The sequence below is a fragment of the Oryx dammah genome, unplaced genomic scaffold (genome assembly GCF_014754425.2).
Source record: "Oryx dammah isolate SB20612 unplaced genomic scaffold, SCBI_Odam_1.1 HiC_scaffold_13, whole genome shotgun sequence".
Lineage (NCBI taxonomy): Eukaryota > Metazoa > Chordata > Mammalia > Artiodactyla > Bovidae > Oryx > Oryx dammah.
In genome coordinates, this window is record NW_024070197.1 from 29053813 (window position 1) to 29078978 (window position 25166).

At 55.4% G+C, this 25166-nt stretch overlaps 1 protein-coding gene and 1 long non-coding RNA gene across 4 annotated transcripts in view; one reads left to right on the plus strand and one right to left on the minus strand.

The window, feature by feature from the left end:
* Positions 1-25166, plus strand: part of SMPD3 (sphingomyelin phosphodiesterase 3) — an 83827-nt gene that overhangs the window by 54607 nt on the left and 4054 nt on the right. For both annotated transcript variants that reach the window (XM_040253280.1, XM_040253279.1), the window contains exons 2-7: positions 2267-2336; positions 16581-18111; positions 22851-22926; positions 23038-23193; positions 23704-23793; positions 23974-24037. In XM_040253280.1, the coding sequence (XP_040109214.1) occupies positions 16792-18111; positions 22851-22926; positions 23038-23193; positions 23704-23793; positions 23974-24037 (1706 nt within the window). In that variant the 5' untranslated portion in view covers positions 2267-2336; positions 16581-16791. The remainder of the gene's footprint in view (positions 1-2266; positions 2337-16580; positions 18112-22850; positions 22927-23037; positions 23194-23703; positions 23794-23973; positions 24038-25166) is intronic.
* Positions 218-21958, minus strand: LOC120872755. Of its 2 annotated transcripts, XR_005723324.1 has the most exons (5): positions 21948-21958; positions 16142-16157; positions 14798-14799; positions 11086-11093; positions 218-296 (listed from the first exon to the last, which is right to left on the minus strand). It is a non-coding gene; the product is annotated as an uncharacterized LOC120872755 (long non-coding RNA). The 2 variants fall into 2 exon arrangements; XR_005723325.1 differs by lacking the exons at positions 14798-14799; positions 16142-16157; positions 21948-21958 and adding exons at positions 16556-16569; positions 18638-18647.

Sequence of the window (25166 nt, forward strand, 5' to 3'; positions counted from 1 at the left end):
TTTTGAGAAAAGAAAAGGTTCTGTAATCTCAAGGTTGCAGAGATTCCACTTCCTCTCAGGAAACCCTTCCTAAATAGTTAGTTCCTGTTGATTAATTTTATTTTGAAAAAAAAAAAATAAAACACACATGGGATTTTTCAGAAGAGTCTGGTAGGGGAGAGATGCTATACAGCCTATGGGGGATAGTATGAGGAACATCTAAGGACAAAGACCCTCCTTTTTTTTTTTTTTTTTTTTCGGCAGGTGAGTTGTTACACACTCCTTAGCGGATTCCGACTTCCATGGCCACCATCCTGCTCAAAGACCCTCCTTAACAAATCTCTCATTGAGAGATGAGGTGGGAGCTCCTCACTGCTCACAGAGAAGGCACAGGTTGGGAGAGCCGCACAGGTTGGGATGGCTCCAGAGAGGGATGCCTCTTTTATGTCCACTTCCAGATGCGTGCCAGCCTGTTGTCTAGGGGCAGGTCAGCCTGATGAGAGGGTGAAAGAGAGAGGTGAGGGTGGGTTGTCAGCTTACTGAGGGTGAGGAGGCTGGTGTCCAGGGCACAGGGGACAAGGCATCCCCTGGAGGCCAAGACAGTAGACCATCCTCTAACCTCTCGGCAGGGTGGACTCCCCACACCATAGGTGGAGAGGGAAGACTGGGAAGGAAATAAGCTCATCAGGAAACTCAGGAAAATAAGCCAGGAAATAAGCCAGGGTGTCCCCATGGAAACAAGGGCCCCCTCCTGCACAGTGAGGACCTAGGGTTCCTCCGCTTCTTTCTTCCCATTCTGATCTGGTAACATCAGTCCCTGTGCTCACTTGGTCCCAGCCATGACCATCCAAGACTCTGTAGTGACCCCCAGTGTTACAGGGGAGGGGGCATCTGAGGCTCAGAAGTTAAATGACTTGTCCAAGACCTTTCAGCCGGCTAGAATTCTTGTCTCACTGGAGCTTTTCGAGTGGAACCCTAATCAGGAGGTCGCCAACTATTTCCCAAATAAGACACACCTTCCAGCTCCACTCAGGCTTGAGGGCAGAGGGCTTGGGACACAAATTTCAGGTTCCTCTGAAACAATTTGGGTGATTTGCAAAGTAAGTGTAACTAAAGGACAGAGGCTGGTCCACAGGGACCCTGGGGAGTGAGTGACTTCTGCCTCGCCTGCGATGGGAGGGTGGTTAAGAGGGCTCTGCGCCGACGGGCACCAGGACTTGAGAAAGTGGAAGACCAACGAGCTCCGCGCGGGGTGGGGGCTGGGCGGAGCCAAAAAGCAAGGGATTCAGCTGGAAAGTCGGGGGCGGGACTTGGGGTTGGAAGGAGGGACTAAAGAGTTAGGACTTTGCCTGAGGCCAGGGGGCGCGGCCAGAGAGCTCTTGCCTAGGGCCAGGTTTCAGGAGGCGGGGCCAGAGAGTCAGTCCAGGCAGTGTCCCAGGCCGAGGCCGGGACCAGAACCCGGGGCGGGTCCGGCACCTGAGGCCGGGGCGGGGCTAGAACGGCGGGGCGGGTCCAGAGGGCGAGCCCGGGGCCCAAGAGACCCTCCTGGGGAGTGAGTGTCAGCCCGCCCGATCCTCCGACTGGGTCAGCAGGGAATGCGGGGAGCCCGTGGCTTCGTGTCCAAAGGTCTCCGCGCACACGAGTGCCCTCCCAAACAAGGCCCCCTCCGAAGACTCCACTGGGTTCACGAAGTGTCCGCGCCGAGCCTTCCCTCTGCCGGTCTGTCTCCTCCACTCCTTATCTGCTGCAAACGGCTTCCTCCTCCCACCCACCCCTGTCTCAGTAGCCACGGTCCTTCTTTTTCCGGGTCTGGGTTCAGCTCTCCACCCCTCCTCCCCCCGCCCTCAGGTATCTCGTCAGGCTGAGATTATACAAAGCTCCTGGGAAGAGCTCTGATTGTTCTAGCTTCAGTTATCAGATCAAACCCTGACCCCACTGCTGACGCTCTGAATTTGCCTCTCCCCGCCCCTCACCCTGCACAGCTCTGGCCTGGTCTGGGTCCAGCTGTTCACATGGAAGCCTCATGCCTCCCACCCACAGAGTCCTCCCCACCTGTCAACCCGCATATCCCCAGCCTGTCTCTCCCACAAACCTCCGCCTGCACCCCTTCTGGCTGAACTTCGTGGGGACCGCGGGGCCCACACCCTCTCCTTGGCGACGTGGAGGGTGTGGCCGTGCCTCCTGCACAGGTGCGGCCCCTAGGTCTTTGTACCTGGCTCACCTGTACTGGGTTGCTCGGTGACTGTTGAGTTCAGGGCACTTCTGTGAACCATTCATTTCTTTTCAGGTCCTTGACTCCGAAGTGAGTGCTCCCTCTTCTGCCAGAAAAGACGAAGCTCCCAGCGGCGCCTCCTCAGGTATGAGGGGCTTCTGGAAGGGAGAGGGGGATGGGAGAGGACACTTCAGGCCTCCCTTCATAGATTACTTATTCACATTTTATATAAAGAGGTGCTGTCTGAGATTGAGATAAGGTTCTGCTTCTTGGATGAAAAGTTTGAAAACACAGCTCTAGGGTAAGCAGTATGGGGCAGTTTGCTCCCATTCTGAACCCACCCTTATGGTTCAGTGCCTGCAGAAGGCGCATGTCTGACACACACAAATCTATGGAGACTGAAAATGCAAACTCCTTCAATAAGGAGGAAAAAGATTGAGGCAGTATTTTGCAAAAATAAAGGAATACAATTTAAATATTCTGGAAAATATAATCAGGTATCATTTCCCACTGAACTATAAAAAAATTTTTTTTTAATGCTAAAACCTGGAGCTGGCAAAGATACTATGAAACAGGCACTCTCAAATGACCTTCAAGAAAAGCAGTGTGGCAATGTGTATCAGAAGTTTTGAACTTTACCTTGTAATTGTAGTCTTGAATCCATCTCAGAGAAATAATTCAAACCATTAGAATAAAAGTGGAAACCAGAAACACAGAGACCCCTGGAAAGTTCGGAACCTCAGTCCAGTAGCCAGGACAGCAAGATCATTTTAAGAACCTGCTCCCTCCCAAATACGCATGTTAGATGCTTTTCTGATTTCTGGGGAGGTCACCAAGCTGGGGGAAGGGAGATATGGGGGTTCAAGGTGATGAAGACTAGATGGAAAAACAAAAAGGGAGCTGGATGAGGCTGGCAGTTCACATGGAAGATTATTGTGGTCTTCACTAAGGGATCAGTGGGGGTAGGTGACAAATGTAACCTTCAGGAACTGGAAAAGGGAGGGGTAAGAACAGGCAGGACAAGGGGGATAGTGTGGTGAACTTGTCCCACAGGTAGAGGGGCTTGGTGCTGGACAGCGCTCACTTGCATATTTTGCATGTGTTTGCATATCATTTGTATTTAATCTTGGTGGAAATGCAGAGAGGAAAGGAAAATTGAGATCCGGTGACCAAGCTACACCGCTCAGGGACTGTTGTTTACTTTTCTGAATTTCAGTTTTCTCGTCTGTAAATGGAACCAATGGTATCTGGTTGGAGTGGTTGTACCATGTAGATGCACCATTCAGTGTCAAGAGCTCATTCTGGGAGGTGCGTTCTGTGCAGCATCAGCTCAGTTGTCCCATGAGGTGGATCTGTTCTGCCTCTCTGAGGCTCATTTCTAGTATCCCTCATGTCTCTGCCATGGACAGGCTCATAGCCCCCGACCCCACCCCCTGCACAGAGACAGAGCATGAAAGGGAGAGAGGGAGAGGATGAGTTTGAGGTCCTGATGGGCCACCCTGGATGAACTGGATTGCTGAAGCCACCCAGGCCTGCAGGGTGCAGGGCTGTCACCTGTCAAGTCAGTCATCAGGGGTTCTAAGTATCTGCCTACTCTGTGCCCAAATTACAGGTGATGGGATATAATACTGAGTGCCTACAAGGGGAAAAAGGAGTTCAAATTCCCCAGGACTGGAGGTTGGAGTGGGTGGCTGAGCTCCCAAGCGGGTGGTGTCACCATGTGGGCAGGGTCTCTGGCCCTGCAAACGCCTCATTGGGCCACACACAATAAGCCCTCCCTCCCTTTGTGTGAGAGATGAGATTTGCCAATGTTACTCAAGCCTCTCCTCTCTCGGTTCTGTGTCTAGTGTGGTAGATCTGAGCATGTGGGAAGCTGGTCATCCTTCTGGTGTGCAGCCAGCACATGGGCAATAAATGCACAGAAACTGCCAGCTGTCAGGAGAGAAACAGCTCGTTTCAGCCTGGTCAAAGGTCTCTAGTTACCCCTGGGGCCACAGAAGAGGGGACTGGCGGTGGTTGGTTATATGATCATCATGACTTCCAAACCCTGAGCGCCTCTCCTGAGGCTTTTGCACAGATAATAGCTGCAAGGAACCCGCCTCAGCAGAAGCATGGAGCACAGGAAGGGCTTGGGGGGAAATTGCGCAGGTTGGGTGGTGGGGGGCATGCCCTGGGACTTCAGAAGTAGGCAGGGTCACTGAGCAATCAGGCTGCTGGGCCTGCCTGCTCTTTCCTGCCAGGTGCATCTCCCTGGGGTCAGCAAGGACCACTAAGAGTTTAGCAGGCAAGCAATGTGGTCTGATGTGTAGTTTAGAAAGATGCCACCAGCTGCCACAAGGACCAAGAAGGGAGGCCAGCTCCAAGACCAGGTGATGGCTGTCACAGGGTCTAGGTGGGACAAGGTGAGGCCTGAATTGGGTGTGGCCAATGGGAATGGATTTCCCTGGTGGCTCAGAGGTTAAAGCCTGGAATGCAGGAGACCCAGGTTCAATCCCTGAGTTGGGAAAATCCCTTGGAGAAGGAAATGGCAGCCCACTCCAGTACTCTTGCTTGGAGAATCCCATGGGGGAGGAGCCTGGTGGGCTACAGTCCATGGGGTCGTAAAGAGTCAGACACGACTGAGCGACTTCACTCACTCACTCAATGGGAATGGATACCAGGGATTAGGGAGGAAGAACCACGGGCTGGTGAGAGGAGGAGGTGGGTATGGAAGAGGTCCAGGGACCTAGGACTCTTCAGGAGACAGAGCTGGTATTGGGGAAGTGGAGGAAGACAAATGATAAACTTTTAAGGGAAGATGGAGAGCTGGTCAACCACTTAAATTCATGGGATCAGAGATCAGGAGAGACACCTGGGAATAGGTGACCCACAAAAGATCAACCAAGAGAAGAAGAGGCAGGGGAAGGTACAGCATTTCCAGGGGGGTGGCCAGGGAGGAGGGAACAACAAAGGGCTCAGAGAAAGAGCAGTCCCAAGGGCAGGGAGGGAATGAGAAGAATAGAGGTCCAGGACCAGGGGGAAGGGCTGAGGGACAGATGAGGAGAAGCAGCTGAGGCGTCCTGTTGGGCCTGTATCTTAGAGCAAATCTGGTTGAAACTGCATAGACTGTTTTCTCAGTGGTGCTGACCTCTGTTCTGGAAATTTTCTTTTCAAATCTCTACCAGAAAGGCCAGTAAGACACCCTGTCCACCTTCTGTCTAGCAGTGCAGGGAGGGTGCAGGTACCCTTAAGTTGGGGGCTGCCCAGACTCCCAGCAGTACTCTGGCCCCTCTGAGACACCCATTGCCTTCATTCACAGCTTGTGGGGCAGACCTAGTCACTCCATCTCACCCAACTGCAAGGGGACCAGGAGATGCAGTCTTGCCTGACACCCACAAAGTAAGCCCAGAGGAAGTAAGTACCAGAGGGTCACAGCCAGAGGGTCACTAAGTCCTCCCAGAGCACAGCCAGCACGCACCGTGTGCTCTCACTATTCTGAGACCCAGGACGGGATTCTAACCAGACATTCTAAGCACTTAAGTGAAACAAACCCAACGAGGGTAAACTGCAAGTGAATGCATTGGAGCCCCCTCTTAGGGCCAGTTTCCACAGCTGCCCCTCCCCTGGTGTCTCCTCCTGGCCTGTAACCTAGGTCACTGTGGCCAACAAGGCGCAGGCTGGCAGGCCGGACTCCTGAGTGTCCCTGTCTTCCTCGTGCCTACTTGCAGTTCTCTCCACCTCACTTCCCTCCCTTGCTCACTGCTTGCTCCACCCACCACCCACCACTTTCCTGTCTCCATCTAGAAGGACACCCCCACACTCAAATATACATACCTAGAAAGCAGGAATTCTGGGGCAGAGTGAAATACCCCAAGCAGTAAGGGTGCTGCCTCTGACTCACAGGGATGGAAGCCAAGCACCCCCAGCCTCCCGCCTTGACAGTTGCTGCCCTGCCCCTGCTCCTGCCCCTCCAGCCCTGGCAGGCACCATCAGCCAGCAAGACCTGACAGCGTCTGACCATGCCTGATCCCTGGGCTCTGACCCCACCAAGCTGCTGGCTTCATCTCCAAGCTCCCTCTCTCGATCCCCTGCAGGCCCAGCGTGGCCCCTGGGACCAAGCTGGCACACCTGCTGTGCAGTACTCTGGCCCCTCTGAGACACCCATTGCCTTCACTCACAGCTTGTGGGGCAGACCTAGTCACTCGATCCCACCCAACTGCAAGGGGACCAGGAGATGCAGTCTTGCCTGACGCCCACAGAGTAGGCCCAGAGGAAATAAGGCAAGAGTCCTGTCCTAGGCTTGCAGGCAGGATACAGGCTAAAGGGAAGAAAAGCCTACCCAGATCTTCACAGAGTGCTTATCTTTTTAAGTCAGTCACTGTCTGCACTAGCACGTCTACACCAGCCAGCTGGGGACATGGGGTCTCCAGCCAAGAGTTCTTTTCTCCCTTTTCCAAAGTGTATGATTCAGCAGCAGGTGTAGATAGGGCACCACTACCAGAGAGGCAGGGGTTCATTGGAACCCAGAGGCTCAGAAGACCCTTGGAAGCATGTTTGGTGGCAGCAAATAGAGGGGAATGGGGGGCTATAGACCCCCAAGACAGCTTCCCTGTTGGTCTTTGCTGTGGAAAAATACTAATTCACAGCCTTATTCAAATGAAGCTCTAAGCCCCACTCCCTGGGGTAGCAGACAGCAGCCCGGAATCCCCTCCCATGCGAGTAGTCCATGGTTCAGCCTGAGCTGGGTCATCCTCCTTCAGGAGGTCTTCTGGTTGGTTCTCTCAGAGCCAAAGCCTCCCGTGGTACCCTGAGCAGAGGGAGGACCTGACGGGGGCAGTGACCAAGGGTCCAAGGTCTCTGAAGAGGCCCTGGACCAGGGCCTCAGCTCTCAGCGGTGAGTGAGATCCAGTCTCAGCCCAGAAACTCAGCCCTCGGGCCCAGCTGCCCAGGGCTATACTGGAAGGCTGGTGAGACACTGATGCCTGATTTTATTTACTCATCCGCACTGATTTGCTTTTTAATCTTTGCATGAATTCTCCTCTCTACGATTCAGTTAAATGTTCTTTGCATAGAAAACCTGAGGTTGAGTGTGAAGTGATTCCCTTCAGAAGAATTTTAGCAAGTCCCTGCCGTGTCAGGGAGGTGTATTGTCTTCATCTGTGTTCTCTGCTGCCTTGAAATGTCTGCATGCTGCTCAGCGGGCCAATCCATTCCAGGAGGAAGCGCTGTACTTGAAATGCAGCTGAACACTGAGTCTGCATAAATCCTGCCATTTGTGTGGACTTGTATTTAAAGTTCCACTCCCACAGAAAGTATGCTGTCACTTGTTCTTAAGTGAAGTGTGTTCCCAGCCTTGTTCGGCTCAGGAACCATTAACATCAGCTCTCGTGTCAGGGAAGCAGGGACTTTGCCGGGATGGAAGCCTCAACAGCAGAGCCTGAGAGAAAGCAAGGTTCCTCCTAGTGTTGGTCCCTGAGGAGGGCCTCTCCTGAGGGTGGAGGTGGTGCTGGGGAGCAGGGAGCTGGTTGGGGGCTGGTACTCAGTCAGTCAGGCAGCAGATACCCCAGGGCTCACCTGAGGCAGGTGATGTGACCTGCTGGGGAGTTCCAGGATCCCCAGCTTCTGGCCACTTGCCAGGTGAGGCTCAGGCGCAGACCTCAGCACACAGCAGGCTCGGAGCTCTTGAAATAAGAGGCCCAGTCCCATCCAAATGCTTGGCTGTTTGCATGTGGTCTCTCCAGTAGTCACAACTGCCTGCTCCAGTCCTGTCCAGTCAAAGCCAAGTGGAACAGACCCTGTGAACGGGGCAATCTCAGACCTGATATTCATCGTGCAGGAAGCCCTCACCCACCAACAACACGGCCACCCCGGGCTCAGCCACCATAAGGGCACAGGACTGGTGGGCACATATGAGCTCCAGCCCTCAGCAGACTCTAGGCAGACAGATCTGGCTGCAGACAGATGTTTGAGCCTAAGACAAGGGTAAATGGGAAAAGAGAAGATGCCACTCAGGATGGCTCAGGTGTGGATTTAGATATCAGCCATCATCCAGCCTTCTCCTTAACGGCCCCCTTTTCAGTTACCAATAGATGAATCTGGAATGGCAGGCCATAGAGGGCTGGGTGGCCAGATCTTCAAACTCAGCCCCCTCCTACGATGGAGCCCACACTCCCAGAGCAACTGACCTATGACTTTGCAGCACAAGGTCCTGAACCCAGATGTACCACAATTTTAAACACTAGGTGGTATGGGGCACCCTGGTGCATCTACCTCCAACCTCCTTAAGATTTGCTTTCCAGTCATGCAGAAATTGGCTTTATCTGGGCTTTCTGAGCTCTGACATGGAAATGCCGAGGCTGACTGATTGAAGGAGTGCCACAGAGCTGCTTACAGCCTGTTCCTATTCTCAGAAACCACATGACGCATTAATAGCTCCCTTGGAAAGTTTCTTTTTGAAAATTTTATCACCCCTCTACCTGCATCTGGCTTCTGCAGAGGCCTGTGACTTGGGCTTGCACAAGCAGCCCACAACAGATAGTCCTGCCCGGAGATGGAGGCCTTGGCATCCCCTGCACCATCCCTGCCCCTCACATGGGAGAGCAGGGCATACTTTCTGTCAAGCAACTGACCACACAAGGAGGAAACTTTGAAGGTTCCAGCTGTATCTTCAGGGCCATTGCAACAAGGAAATTAACAGTAGTAGTAGTAATAAAATGGGCTTCCCTGGTGGCTCAGTCGGTAAAGAATCTGCCTGCAATGCAGGAGACTCAGGTTTGATCCCTGGCTCGGGAAGATTCCCTGGAGAAGGAAATGGTAACCCACTCCAGTATTCTTGCCTGGGAAATCCCATGGACAGAGGAGCCTGGCGGGCTACAGTCCCTGGGGTTGCAAAGTCAGACATGACTGAGACCACCACCACCACAGTAATAAAATATTACAGTCTTCCCTCAGTATCCACAGGGGATTGGTTCCAGGACCTCCCACAGATGCCAAAGTCCACAGATGCTCAAGTCCCTTAAGGTCAGCTCTCTGTGACTGCAGGTTCCACATCCATGGATATGGAGAACTGAGGAACCACAGAAATGGACGGCTGACTAGTACTGTACTAGAGATGTGTGAGGCACTGTGCTAAGTGCTGCCCATCTGTCATCTCCAACTACCCTGAGATGTTACTATGTGTGCTTAACGGATGAGGAAACTGCAGCTTAGAGTCGGCAAGCACCCTATCCAGTACCGGCAGCAGGACTTGAACCTGGCACAGCTGACAACAGAGTTTGCGCATGGCTGTCTCTTGAGGGATACTCATGGGGCACAAACCACAGGCACCAGGTCTTGCCAGGCCTTCAGGGACTCACGAGAGAGACTCCCCCTCTGCCCAGCAGGCAGGCCAGGGGGAACCACAGGAGGTTTGCACAGGAAGAGAAATGATGAGAATTAAGTTTTAGAAAGATCAAGTAGAAGGTTGATATTAGACCAGATCCTTTTAGTGGCAGAAACCCAACTCAAACTGTCTAGAGAGAGGAAAAGGATATTTTGCCAACCCATTAATTAGAAATTCTAGGGGCTGTGTTAGCCTCAGGCACAGGGAAACTGAAGCTCAAAGGTGTCACCAGGACTCAGCCTCATTCTGCAGCCCTAAAGTCTGTTTTCCTCCAGATTGGATTCACTCTCCAGGAAGGCTCTGGAAGCTTCAGGCTCTTAGTGCTTCCATCTCAGAGAAAATGTAGGCCTCTTGCCTGAGGGGTCCAGAAAGAGCTACGGTTATGTGACCATGTAGTTGGGGGGTCAAGAGGTTGTGGTGCTGAGTGGCCTGGTAGGGCTCACTGCCCCCCACCCAGATGGCTGCGGGGCAGACAAAAGTGGGTCCGTCACAGCCAGAGAGCTGGAGCTGGCTAAGGTCTGGGCCTGTGCTGGTGCTTGAGACTCCACGAGGAGCTCCCAGGCTGGTGGGGGCTGATGTGCAAACTGGCATGTGCCTGATGAGATGGGCAGATGGGGGTTTACAAGGCAGGGAGAGTGTAGGAGGGGCAGGGAGGCTGGGGAAGGCCACAGGAAGGAGAGAGAGGGACTCTGGCTCTGGAGAGGTGAACAGATGTCTACCTGGCACCGCTGTGTCAGCAGAAGGCGTTGCTAAGCACATGTGTGGACACTGGACCCCAGTCCCCAGTTCTGCTTCTGGGACTTGGTTTGCAGGGATTAGCCCAGATTTGTCTGACCTGCTTCACTCGGAAAGGCATCCTCTTCCGTCGTTCTTTGTATCCTCCCAGCCACGAGCTGACTCCAAGTTTCAGCAACTCAGAGCTCATGTTGCTATGCCAACCCCTCCCAGCAGGCATCCAGGCAGAAATGGGCCGCCCCGATCTCAGCGCTGCCAGCTAGGCGAGCACATTCTGATAATTGTATTGGAGCAGTCTTCTCCACCTTCCTTGAGGAAACCTGGGGCTTGGCCCAGCTCCTGCTAGACATGAGCCTGTGGACATGATGAGGATACGAGGAGATCCCACTGCTCCAGTACTCTCAGGCTTGCTGCCAGGAAGAGTGCTCAGCAGGCATGAGGACCAGATGGAAGTGAGCAAGGGCCTGGGTCCAGACTAGCCCTACGTGGGCAACACCTCACTGAATCCCCAGAAGTTCCCAGAGCAAGGCTTAGAGATCCTGGAAGATGGCATGGGCTTCCTCAGAGGGGGCAGGGCTTGCCTTCACCAGCAGGACTGATCTGGCTTACTCACTTTCACACTGCAGGAGAAATGTAATTCAAAGTCAGCACTCCTGGACCCCGTGGGCCTCTGTGCAGCTCACAGTGGGGGCCAGCACACATGCTAGGTCCATTTTCCAGGAAGCTGGAAGTGGGCTAGCATCTCGGTGCCAGTGCCAGAGCTGTCCACTGCAGCTCGCCCACAAGGGCTGTCGGGGACCTGTCTCTCTACCCGCCTATTCCCTGCATCTTCACCCAAACAGGACCAGGCCCTATTCCTGAGGATGCCCTCCCCAGGGGGATGGCAGATCAGTCAGCCCCGGAGCCCTGAGCACAGTGACTTTGATGGAGCTCAGGCCTCTGAGCAGTCTGAGGCCCCGTTCCTCATGCTGCGGTGGCCGCAAGTCACAGGTTAGCAACCAGGGGTCTCCATGGTGACACATCACCGCAGATCATCAGTCACCTGCAGGAGCAGCTGCTGGCAGTCAATGGCCCAGGCGTTGCCTGCCTGGGAGTGGCTAGGCCTGTGACCTCCCAGGTCCTGCCCAGTCACCTCTTCCTCTCTCAACTGCAAACTGTGGAGTTCTCTGCTCCTTTGTCCATCCTGGTTCCACAGCCCAGTCTCCTTGTCACAATCAGACCCAGTCCATTCCTCACCGTGGTGGGAGGAACAAGTTAGTGAAGGCCACCTCTGAGGATCTGAAGGCACTGCAGGTCAGTGTGGGGCCTACAAGTTCAGCAGGTGAGTTCAGGCTTCCCACAGAACAGCACATAGAACCAGCTTGTCTTGTCTGCAAACTCCACTGAGTTCATAGGTCAAGGAGAGCAAACAGGGCACACAGGGAACAGCGTCAGGGGAAGGGTGGTCAGGGAGGTCCTACAAAGAGCAGGGGAAGGTAGGAAGGAAGCAGGGTCAGCCCTGTGAGCCACGTGACCCCTCTAATCCTCAGGATGGTTCTGGGAGGCAGGTATCGTTACTCCCACGATGAGACAGAGCCTGATTCCAGTGCCAGGATTTCAATCAGGTCAGCCTGACCCTTGAGCCCGCACTGAAAATTGAGCAATGCAGCCAGGGGTGAGGAAGGGAGTCAGGGGGTCTCTGCTTCTAGAACAGAGTCTTTGAGTCCTGGGAGCCCTCCCTTGGGCGCTGTGTAGACTCCTTCCTGAGCCCAGAGCTCAGACGTGTCTATGAGGAGGGTGTCTGGAACGCCAGGTGAGTTCTGGAAACACTAATTTTAGGGAAGAGGTCATCCCAAGCTACCCTGGAAGCCACACACCAGGATTCACAATAGGGATAAGCCTGGGAGTGACTGTTGGCTTTACAACAGAAACCTCAAAAAAGCAACCCTGCCCGTGGGCTTGGATGGCCACAGCTCAGCACACAGGGCCTTTAAGGGACCCATCAACTCCATCAGAAATGGCCACAGTAGACTTTGCTTGGCAGAGGTGCCAACCCTAGGACACAGAAGCAGAGACCTGGACAGGGAGGAGGGACGGGTATTCTCCCTGGGAGAAAGAACTCTGGCTGGGTCGGGCCGGGGGCACAGGCTGGATACCCGTGCCCCGCCATCCTGCCCTCCAGCCTGCCGAGGACTCTCGGGCTCCGAGAAGCTGCCAGCCTCCAGTGTTTAACTTCGCTCTTCTCTTTGGTGGGGAAAGTGTAGATCAGACTAATTAATGTGTTGTTGTTTGTTTACCCTCCTTTCATTTCACTGAGACAAAATAATTAACCACAAAGCTTTAGGAACTGGCTCCATTGGTGGCAATCCCTTCTGTGTCAACTGTGTCAGCAGCTCCCGTGCCTGGAGGCAGGGACTGTGAGCGGCCACAGGGCAGGGGGCAGCACCTGAGGTCCCCTCCGTCCAGGACACCGTGGGAGGGGGAGGTGAGGGCGTTCTGGAAATGGGACCCAGGGGAGCCGTGAAGGGTGAGGTGCTTGGATCTACCCCATCTTGGAGAAGCACCGTAGTTCTCTGGGCTGCCAGCCCATCGATGCCTGAATGGGGACAAAAAACATTCCTATGACCAATCCAGGGGAGGCAGAAATGTCACACCTACCACTCAAGCAAGGCTGGGGAGGGAACTTTCCCAGAAGGGTTCCTGGGGCCACAGCAGGAGGAGGACCCAAGGAAGCTGCAGGGGGACACCCAAACCCCACCCAATAGCCCTGTCCCAGCCAGTGTTGGGGATGAGCCACACAGAACAGAAGGTTAAACAATTTCTCTCAGGAAGCCTTTTCTGAAGTGAGGCTGCATTTACCTGGCCAGGGAGGGCAGGGGCATATAGGACCCCTAGACAGAGACTGGGAGACTGGACTTTGTCCCCCAAGACAATGAGACCACCACTGGGAGAACATAATCAGATTGTTTCCAAAGCTCCACTGACTACTGTGCAGACTGTGGGTCTGGGGCTTGCGGTCTGAGACTGATGGTACCAGATGGGGCGGTGCTCAGGGGAAGAGGGTGTTGGTTGGGTGGGGCTGATGACCTCAGGCTACAGAGGAAGAAAGAGGGGAGGGAGACAGGGGGAGGAGGCCTGCTCTGTGACACTGGGGCAACGTCCTGGGGTCCCCAGGTGTCTGGCTTGGACCCTTACCCTCAGCGCCTTGGTACCAACCACAGGTGCTGCTGGCAGCTGGGGCATCTCTGGAAAATCCCCGCACCCTCCCCAGCCATAGGAACAGGACCTGCAGACTCTTCCTCTGGGCCATGTCCTCTCCTGTAGCTCTCGCTCCAGCCAGCCTGAAGTTGGCAGACTCCACACAGTGACGTGTGCCAGTCTGTGTACATGCTGTGCGCCAGAGGTGGTGGGGGCAAACCCATCAGGCTACATGGGCATGTGAGTGGGCTGTCAACCAACTCCAGGTTAAACTCACATGAAACTGCTGGGATTTAAATAAAGAACAAGTGAGTGTGTCAGATGGCAGGTGTGGCCTCCCTGGGCCACTAGCCCCTAAAGCCTGAGCCACAGAGGTAACACTGTTCTGCTAAGGGGTGGGAGGAGACCACGGCACAGAGGGTCAACAGGCTTGCAGCAAACCCTCCAATTTCAACCACTGTCATTACAAAGTTGGTCTTGGGGCTCTAAGCCCACCAGTCTGGCCCAAGTTCACAGGACCCCTCAAACAGCTGAGGTCATCAGGGTGAGGACATCCCCTAACCCGGGGTCTGGCCTACAGAGGCCAGGATTTGGGCTGGATGTGGGGGAGGTGGTGAAAGCCACTGGCTGAGTCCAAGGCTCCAGGCCCCAGAGCAGCTGGCGGGTGTTGGGGGTATGGCAGGGGCCGGAGGGTGGGGGGCACTCGGGACACTGAGGCCAGCTCTCTGGCCTCACCACAGGGAGCCCCGTTGCTCACACCTGAGGGGCTCCTAGTCAGATGGCTGTGGTTTGGGTAGACAAACTTGCTTTGAAACGTAACCTTCCAGTGTTTGCTTCAAAGGGATTTTCTCTAAAGTAAAGATCTTTGTGAAACGCATTCTATAGAACCAGCTTAAGTTTATTTTTCGACATGAAGCTCTGTTCTGGGGAGAGTGCCTCACCCTCATGTCAGACGGTGGCTGCAGGACAGCAAGTGGGTGACAGAAACTCCCCCTCCTTAGACCGCAAGGCAGGTTGACCTGCATTCACTCACCCGTTTCCTGAGCTCCTGCTGGCACAGCTTCAGGGGCCCCGGTGCCCTCAGTGCGGCTCTGTCTCTCAAGGAGCCCCCAGTTCCGCAAGGCGGCTACCTCATCTCATGCACAGTTATGATCTAGAACTGCAGAGAACGGGCCATGCACAGGGGGCACGGGAGCCCCCAGTGGAGGTAACGGAGCCACCTGGCCGGGGGGACAGAAGGACCTGAGGAGGTGATCTTGAAGACGAGTCTTAGAAGATAGGAGATGAACTAGATGATGGGCAGCGGAAACAGCAGGGCATGGGCAGGAAATCACATCTGGATGCTAGGAGGCGAATACAAAGAGGGCTGGGGCCACAGATAGGGGTGGGCCTGGCTGGGGAGATGCAATGCCCAACAGGGGCTGAGGCATCTGCAACCTGATCAGATCAGAGTCCCTCCAGCCATCCTGTGGACGATGGCCTGATGGAGAAGAGGCCGAAAATGTGGGTGGCATGCGATGCAGTCCTGGAGCAGCAGGGGGCTCCACAGGGGCTTGGGTGGGTAGCGGGGACTGATGGGATGTGGGAACTGAGAGAGAGGGCAGAGACCAGATGACATCCAACTCCCAGCTGAGGTGGGCCAAGAAGGCAGGAGGAAGAGAGGGCATGGGGCCAGGACGGATGGCATCAGGGACACAGACCCCCAAGGGGCCACGGCAGCAGCCCGGCTGGGCCAGTGAGATGATGAACAGGAAATGAGTTCCCCAGCTGATCCGGCCATGAAAACTCTGGGTTATGTTTGTACCTGCTGCACGACAGAATGATCACCCTGGGTCCCTGGAGGCTGGGTAAACACTCCAGAATCTTGTCTTTATTGATTCTATGTTTAGCACAATGAATGCACCTGTGGCCTCTCCCAGGCCGGGCCCTGGGCCAGTTCTAAAACCCATGGCAGCTCCCATATGGGCTGCGGTGGACTTACTCTGGCAGTTCTGGGCCTCAGTTGGGCCCTGGGGCTTATCTCAGGGACTTAAGGGGGAAGTCACAGGACCATCAGGGGCCCCTGTAACTGGGTGACTCTGAGCATTCTGCAGCTTGGGAAGAGCCATGCTGTGTGCTTGGGTCCCCATCAGGCAGGGGTTTCTGCAGGAATGGGAAGGCAGAGATGGTCTGATGCTGCAGGATAGGGCACAGTGAGAGCCTGGTTATGGGGGGCCCTCCTCTCAGGGGTCCTGCCAGCCACACTGCCCTCTGCCCCAGAACTCTCTAGCCCCTTTTCTCTGCAGTTTGTTCCCTCACCATCCTGATCCAGTGGGCACCTGGTGACAGCTCCTGACTCAGGCTCACCCCTCGTCTGTTTTAAACACACCCCTGGCTCCCGATGGGCTTCAGGCTGCTCCAGGCCAGTGTTCTGCACACCCACAGCCTGTGCTCAAATCCTGGGCCAATTTCTAAGCAATTAGGTCACAAGGTCAAAATGGTCACCTAAGGAATTACCTGGCAGTCCAGTGGTTAGGACTCTGAACTTCCAATGCCTGAGATCCAGGTTTGATCCCTAGTCGGGGAACTAAGATCCTGCAAGCCACAAGGCACAGCCAAAAAAACAAAAAAAACAACAACAAAAAAACCACCATGAACTAGAGGCAGTCACATCATTAGTCAGTTTCCTCCAAGAAAACCAACAAACACTTTTGCCTGTGTTTACAAAGGCAAAGAGTGCCAGGCTGCCTTCTGGCCCCAAACACCCCCATGTGAGCCTGTTGGCTCCAGCCTGGTCCTCGGAGCAGTCCTGCTGGGGTCAGAGGAGGCAGGAACAGGGTAAGCGGGGCAATGACCCAGCATCTGATCTACCCCACTGAAGATGAATAAAAGCCCCTCACTTTCTGTGTTGGGCTTTCCTGATGGTTCAGTGGTAAAGAATCCACTTGCCAATGGAGGAGACGTGGGTTTGATTCCTGGGTTGGGGAGATCCCTGGAGAAGAGAATGGCAACCCACTCCAGTATTCTTGTCTAGGAAATCCCATGGACAGAGGAACCTGGCAGGCTATAGTCCAAGGGGTTGCAAAGAATCAGACATGACTTAGTGACTAAACAGCAACCACACTTTCTGTCTTGCAGGTTCTCCAGCAGGCCTTGGTGGCCCAGCATGGCCCACTGAAGGAACCATGACTGGCTGGCCAGCACACACCACTGACCACCCAGAGTTGTGTCTCACCAGGAGGTGACCCTCCTCCAGCTGCTCCCCTACTCACCCGCCCCACCCAGGAAAGTGCTCTCGCTGCCAGGGACACCATGTAGTAGGGCTGGCCGCGGTGCCCAATGAGCTGCGATGGTTTTGTACACGACCCCCTTTCCCAACAGCTGTCTGTCTGCCCTGCACGCCGTGTCCTGGGCCCTCATCTTCCCGTGCTACTGGCTGGCGGACCGGCTCCTGGCCTCCTTCATACCCACCACCTACGAGAAGCGCCAGCGGGCAGACGACCCCTGCTACCTCCAGCTGCTCTGCACCGTGCTCTTCACGCCCGTCTACCTGGCCCTCCTGGTCGCCTCGCTGCCCTTCGCGTTCCTTGGCTTCCTCCTCTGGTCCCCACTGCAGTCTGCCCGCCGGCCCTACATCTACTCCCGGCTGGAGGACAAGGGCCCCACCGGTGGGGCGGCCCTGCTAAGCGAATGGAAGGGTACAGGTCCTGGCAAAAGCTTCTGCTTCGCCACCGCCAACCTCTGCCTCCTCCCGGACTCACTGGCCAGGCTCAACAATGTGTTCAACACCCAAGCCCGTGCCAAAGAAATCGGGCAGAGAATCCGCAATGGGGCCAGTAGACCCCAGATCAAAATCTACATCGACTCTCCCACCAACACCTCCATCAGCGCCGCCAGCTTCAGCAGCCTGGTGTCACCGCAGGGCAGTGATGGTGTGCCACGGGCTGTCCCCGGAAGCATCAAGAGAACGGCCTCTGTGGAGTACAAGGGTGACAGCGGGCATCATCCTAGTGATGAGGCTGCCAACGGCCTGGCCTCCGGGGACCCAGGTGACGGAGGCAACCTTGAGGATGCCTGCATCGTGCGCATCAGTGGTGACGAGGGGGGTCGGCCCCCAGAAGCCGTCGATCCCCCCAATGGGGGCCAGGCCAGGAATGGGGCTGGTGGGGGCCCACGGGGCCAGACACCCAACCACAGTCAGCGAGATGGGGACTCGGGGAGCCTGGGCAGCCCCTCGGCCTCCAGGGAGTCCCTGGTGAAGGGCCGGGCTGGGGCTGATGGTGGCAGTGGGGAGCCAGGCGCCAACAGCAAGCTCCCGAACAAGGCCTCGGTGGTGAAGAAGGCGGCTGCACGCAGGAGGCGCCACCCAGATGAGGCCTTCGACCACGAGGTCTCAGCTTTCTTCCCTGCCAACCTGGACTTCCTGTGCCTGCAGGAGGTATTTGACAAGCGGGCGGCCGCCAAGTTGAAAGACCAGCTGCACGGCTACTTCGAGTACATCCTCTACGACGTTGGGGTGTACGGCTGCCACGGCTGCTGCAGCTTCAAGTGTCTCAACAGCGGCCTCTTCTTTGCCAGCCGCTACCCCATCATGGATGTGGCCTATCACTGTTACCCCAACGGGCGGTTCTCTGACAGCCTGGCCTCAAAAGGAGCGCTGTATCTCAAGGTAGGGGGGCCTCCACCAGCAGGCCTCAGAGTTTGGAGGGTAGTGGGGAGGCGGGCTGCAGCTGGTTAGGGGCGGGCCTCACTCTCTGGGAGGGCAAGGGGCAGACAAGGCCTTTTATGGAGCTGAATCAAGGAGCCCCTGGCTCAGAGACAAGGGAAATAATGCACGAACAGGAGCCAAGGCTCCAGACTGGGTAATCTCTGCATCACCATTTCCCTGTCTGTAAAGCGGGGGCAACGTAGAGCCTACTGACATGGTGGGAGCCATGTGGGAGGGACAAGGCCTGGGAGCTTCTCAGGGTGCCGGTGGTGAAGGTGGCAGACGATGCTAAGAAGAGGTGGCAGGGAGCCCCTGCTCTGAATCACTGCAGACAAGCGGGTGCAGCTTGCAGGCGGAGTTCTCAGGCCCGGCTGTTACCAAAGCTGCTCCCTCAGGCTACCAGCCCTCCCGGCTGGGATGTCCTCTCCCCCTTGGCTGTCATGCAGCTGCCATGCCAGGCACTCTGCCCACCAGCTCCAGGCTTCACTTCTGGAGTCACTAATTAAAGTGAATCATAATTATTTCTGCTAATTTGGATGCAATTGCAGGAGTTTTTAGACCATGGTAATTTGGTCATTATACATTAGCTTCTCCTGAGCCTGACACACTCAGCATGTCGACTTTCTGCTCCCTATCCAAAAGCTGCTCTTGGTGACTCCAGAGTTTTCTAAAGCCCCGTCTGGCCAGCTGTTACAGAACAGGCGTTTCTGCCCCTAGAGGCAGCAACCACTTCAGGTGTGGATTCTCTTCACACCCACCTTGAGACTTCTCAGTTCCGCTAGCAGGGGTCCATGACGGAGGTGGCTGGTGAGGCTACCGGGGAGGCCCAGTGTGCTCATCCCCAGGCCTCAGCTCTGACCTGTCCAGGAAGCTGCTGCCTGTCAGCCAAGATCCTGCCAGGAGTGAGGGCCCAAACAGATCATCTGCACGGAGCCTGCCAGGGCCCCAGCCCAGCACCCAGACCCCCCAACTCCTGTGCTCAGGCCTCTTGTGTGGCTCAGCAGGTGCAGAGCTGGGGTCCCCAGCTCTCCATTCATAGCCTGAGATGCTGAAATTGAAGACACTCCTCTTACAGGAGACCAACCTCCCCATTCTGGCATGCGGTTCGTCAGTGTTTCATTCCACAGATGTATTTTTGTCTCAGCAGCCTCTCAGCAGCCGAAGTGACTTTCTGGGAAAGGAGGCGACATGCTGTCAGTTTGGGGGTTGGGAGAATGTACCCTTTCCCTTGCACCTGCCCTACTACAGATGGCCCAAAGGCCAGGGTCCCCCTTAACCCTGCTCCCAGCCCACACACCACCTCCTCCTCCTCTCTCCCCTCAGGCCAGCACCCCAACTATCATGCACACCAGGGCCAGCCCCTCTGCCACGGAATTTCCTCCCAGCCCCTAGCTCTCTGGTTGTTCCTTCCGGGCCTCTTCTCACCTGCTCATCCTTTAAACACTTGTGCCTCTACCTCCTGGATCTAAAACTAGTCTGCAGATATGTTTAATTTGGTTCCTGCCATTAAAAAATTTTTCATGTTGGCCAACATTTAAAAATCAAGCTATTTCACATAGAGCCCAGTTTGCAGCTCCTCTTCCCACCCTGACAAATCTGGCAGCACCAGGCCTGCTGCATTCTGCCCAGCTCCCAGCCTGAGTTGGGGGTTGGCAGCTCCCAGAGCAGACAACCCCACTTAGCCAGCACTCTTCACTGCTGAGTCGTTACCATGGGCAATCAGCCCCAGGAATCTGCCCTGGGGTGCCTCTGCAGCTCTCATTTCCAGACTTGCTGGGGACTCTCTAACCCTGAGCCCAGTGAATCCACCCAGACTCCCAATTTCACTTCCCAGATACCTCTGGCTCCACCCTGTATGTCCAACTGCAATGTCATGGCTCAGGCCACCATTTCTCTGAGATTTGGGACTGTCCTCCCTCTTCTACCATCCTTCTGGTGTCGGGTCTGACTCCTGTCACCCTCTTCCCATGCCTCGGGGAGAAGCCAGCCTCCACCTGCCGCCCTTCCTGAGCTCTGCTCCAGCCGCAGTCTTAGGGGCCTCCACGTGTCACCCTATGTCAGTGGAACTTTCCTTGGTGGCGTCCAGCACAAGCCAGTTTTCTTTTGCCGGTTCCTCAGCCCTGGCCCCAGGGCCTTGCAGCTCACCTCTCCTGTCAGGCAGAACTTAAGAGCGGAGCAACGGTGCCTGGCACACCAGAGCCAGCTCATCTCTGTGGGCAACAGTGTGCCTCTCTCTCCACGTGGAGTGAAATAAGTGAGGTTTCAGGAGCCAGCCCTGGCAGGGCCTGGCTGCTCCCTTCACCTGGTGTTCCCCACCCATCCCCACCTCCCCTTTCACTCCTTGAGCTTCTCATCCTTGAAGGGGGTCTGAGAGATGCCTGAGAAGGGAGGGAGGGACTAGATCAGCTTCTGCCTCCTGAGCAAGAGCCTGGTTCTGGGTCCTGCTCTGTTGACAGTCTCTGCCCACCAGGACTAAAGGCACAGCCTCTCAGAGTGACTGATTGTTTTTGCAAGTGAAACACGAGCCTCTGCGGCTCCCCAGGACTCAAGCCGGGAAATCAGTAAGTCCCAGCACATAATAAAGCAGATCTGGAACTGACTGGAGGACGGGGTAGGGGGGCTGCCATACCTTCCGCTGGGTGTCTCCCCTCCAGGAGGTATCTCCTCAGTAGCAGGGCCTCCCTGCACTTGTCTCTGTCCCCACCCAGGGCTCAGCACAGGGAGGTGACTCCAAGTGCCGAGTGCAGGGCTCCTGCACTAGGAACATCACATGGCTGGCGGCTGAGAAGCTTGGCTCAGTCACCAGCTCAGAGAGTAGCTTAGGGCAGCAGGAGGAGCTGGGTGTGAGGATCAGATTTCAACCTGCCTCAGTCACCAGAGCCTCCTGACCCCAGCCACCCGACAGTGTTAACTTTAGTGTAATCCTCATAGTTGCAAGGCTCCAGAAAGGCCGCATCCATGAAGCAGCAGGGCATGAGTATTACTACTGAGAAGGGAACAGGCTCTAGGCCGGAGGATGCAGAGAGCACCATCGTGTGGCCTTTGGGGGCACTGTGGTTTTAAACTGTGTTGGTTTTGCAACAAGGGGCACCAATGGTGTGGGATTTCCAAGGGATTCAGAGGCAGGGGTACCATTGTGCTGAACTGTGGGTTTGGACTATGGGCAAGAAGTGAATGGTGAACATATGAACTTATCAACAGTCCCAAATCTGGGCCCATTATCAAGTAACCAGACATCCATCCGCCTGGGCACTGGAAGATGAAAGATGTACACCTTGCCAGGCTGGGAAATGAGATGAAGAGCTGTGGAAAGCTCAAGGTGTTTAATAAAGAGAAAGTCCTCATGGAGGGGAATGCCAATCTGACTTCAGCAATAGAAGGATGTATGCCTCCCGAAGCTCTCAGAGCAGAGGGCCTGTGCCAAGTCCTGGCCACTGTCAGCTAGAGGACAGGCAGAACTGTGCTCAGTAGAAGCCAGGGCACCTGCCCTGCCGCTACCACACTTCAGCTAAGAACTGGCCTTTACGGTCCCGCTCCCTGGAGACTTCCCAGGGCTCAGGGTCTCGTCACAGAAAACCCAGGCCAGAACAGATTAGCAAAATTTGGGGAAGACAGCTGAGGCTCGGAGGGAGGAAAGCCCAGAGAGGACGAGGGTGAGGATCTAATCAGAAGCCTCTGGTCAGGATGCCCCAAGATGGAGCCTCCAGCAGAGGGCCTGAGAACCCGAGGCTGGGTTGTCAACCCTCACCTCCCAACCACAGCCTGACTAGGGCTCAGGCTTGCACCACACTCACCACTGGGGGCCGAGCTGTCTGTGCTGTACAATTGAGGTGCTCGTTTTCATTACGCCAACCTGTGGGGACGGTCTGCCAGGGTCACCTGTGGTTAGGCAGGGAGTCAGTGAGGAGCTCTCAGCCCCACTCCACCTGCCAGGGACTCTGTCTCCAGTGGAGGAGAACAAGAGGCAAAGACAGGTTGGGCAAGTAGAATGAAGAGGCCCCTGTGGAGGAAGGGCTAGGTGTGGGGTGGTGGTCACAGGGGGGCCTGGGGTCAGCCATGACAGGTGCCATGGAGACACCAGCCACAGCTGTCATCGTAGATCTGGGGACTAATGGGGGCCATGGCCAAGAAGCAGATAAAATAATTGCTCATGAAGCCAGACAGGCAAAGACTGGGATGAGAAGACAGAAAGCAAGGTCCAAGGTCTCTCACAGGGACGAGGGTATTGAGCTACATGGCTGGGCCACATCCTAGAGGGAGTCTGACTTAGACTTTAGAGGAACAGGCTCCACGTCATCAGGTCCAGGGTGTGACTGAGGGGAGGAGGAAGGAGCCACGTGAGTGGACAAGGCAGCGAGGGACATTTGTGTGGACACTCTGGTCATCAGGAGATGGCAGGGGTTTGGGGAGGTCTGTGGTGGTTTCTGCATCTCTCCCCCACAAAGTGCTGCATGAACTGTTGGTGGCATTCACCCTGCCATAAAGCGGGTATTTCTTCATGCATCGCCTCCCACACTGGAGCAGAAGCTCCTAGAAGCAGGTGATGTGCTGTTCTTCTCAGGCCCCAGGCTAGCCAGAAGTCAACAGAGCTGGGTTTCTGAGGGTTAGACCTGGCTGGGGTCGGGCATCACCAGCGTCCCTTTGTGCTCAGAGCAACGGTAACTCTAGGTCTCATCACCAACACTTCCTCCCCATCACAGGTGCAGGTGGGAAGCACACCTCAGGACCAAAGAATCGTTGGGTACATCTCCTGCACACACCTGCACGCCCTGTCAGGTAGGGTCCAGGGGCCCGAGCTTCAGTGGGTGGGATCCTCAGAGGGCTAGGATTCACCTGGCAGGGGTCCTGGCAGCAGCCTCATCACCTCTCTGTGCTTCTGCCCCACAGAGGACAGTGATATCCGGTGTGAGCAGCTGAACATGCTTCAGGACTGGCTGGCTGATTTCCGAAAATCTACCTCCTCGTCCAGCGCAGCCAACCCCGAGGAACTGGTGGCATTTGACATCATCTGCGGAGATTTTAACTTTGACAACTGCTCCTCCGGTGAGGCGGGCTCCTCCCCATTAGGGTCGACCATGGAGGAGGCATGGGCTCTGCTTCTCAGGAGCACAAAAGTGGGACATTTAGCGAGACTATGATTTCTCTGCCCTCAAGAAATCCTAGAATAAGAAACCCTGCTCTGCCTAGAAAGCTTAGAGCCACCTTGCTGGAGGTCAGGAGACGCCCTGCAAATAAACCTCTGGCAGTGAAGGCAGGGAGCCTCTGAAATCCAGATTAATGGGGTTAGCTCATGATACTCACCAGGTCTGTATTCAGATCTTTGTACCAGCCACAGTTCTGACGGCTGTTAGAGGGGGCATTCTCAAGGACATAGAAAGCCAGTGACAGATGAACCACAGCTCCATCTGTCCGGGAACACAGACCCTACCCAGAAGCAGTTACCCGAGGGACAGGGATCTGGTGACTCTGGTCAAACCGGAACCAGAGGCAGGTAGCCCTCCAGGGCATGCCAGACACCCTGAGCCCCATAGCATTCCTTCCCTCCCTGCACAGATGACAAGCTGGAGCAACAGCACTCCCTGTTTACACGCTACAAGGACCCCTGCCGCCTGGGGCCTGGGGAGGAGAAGCCATGGGCAATTGGTGAGCTGGGGCTGGGGGCAGGCACAGGGGCGGGAGGGGCACTGCTGAGGCCTGACACCCCATGGACTTCCTGAAGAGACCACACCATTGGGGGGAGGGGGCACTGAGCTGCCTAGCTGGCAGAAGCTCTGGGCTTGCCCCCCCCGCCCACAGTAACCTCTCTCACCTCCTTGTCCCCAGGAACTCTGCTGGACCAGGACGGTCTCTATGATGAGGAAGTGTGCACCCCTGACAATCTGCAAAAGTAAGTGGCCAGCATCCACAGTGCCATGGTCAGGCGGGTAGGCAGACCCAGGTGGCTTTCAGGTCTGGGATGAGCACCGACCCAGACTAGGTGTGGAGAGGTGGGCTGCGTGGGCCGATGAGAGTCCACAGCTCCCCAGGACGAGATGCCTGTTAAGAGCATCAGGGATGCAAGTTTGGGGTGGGCAGAGGCTGTGGTGGGGACCTCATGTCCCAGGGATGTCCTTACCCAAGAAGAGGATCCCGAGGAGGCCTGGGGTCTCAAGGTGGTTTTTCCTACACCAGCACCCCAAGTCTGGGCTCATTCTACCAGAGCTTGGCCTGCTCTGAGCCCCAGCCTGCCTCAGGCACAGGAAAAAGGACCATAACCTCCCAGGGCGAGGCCGGGCGCCGCAGAGATCCCTGTCAAAGGGCCCTGGGGATGGCATCTGTGGCAGGGGACCAGCAGCCAGCAGCCACCAATCAGACAAATAAAAACAGAGCTAACACAAGCCAGTCAAAGTAGAGACAGATCCACCCCAGCCAAACTGTATTCTTCAATCTGAGACTTCTGAAAAGGACACATTTGAGAGGCCAGCAGCAGAGCCAATTTATAATTCACAGCCCGAGACAGCCCAGAGCCCCAGCGATGGCTCCTTGAAGCTAATTTGAGCCAATTAATTAGATTATAGACTAAATTTGAAACATCATCCCAGGCTGAGAAAATTATCTTTTTATGAGATGACGATTTAAAAATGACTTATCAGTAACTCTTAGATCACTGATGCTAGAATTAATTATCAAAGGCAAAGGACAGGAGTGGATTACATTTCTGAGACGGAATGATGTTCTGTGTGTCATCAGTGTATATATCTCAAGGCTGATAAAGACCTTGCAGAAACTTGTGTTTGCTGCCAAGCCTGTCCAGGTGCCCTGTTCATGTGTCCAGGCGTTAGTTGGGCGGGTGGGCCTTTGCAGTGTCTCTTGGTGGCTGTGCCTCTCGCCCCAACACTGCCCTCTGAGATGGGGTGTCCCTTGAAGGCTCATTCCCAATGGTACTTGGACTCTGGAGGAAACTTGACAGGAAGCAGAAGGTAGACAAGGAGTCAGAAGAGACCTGGACTCAGGGTGTAATGTTCCACCTGAGCGCC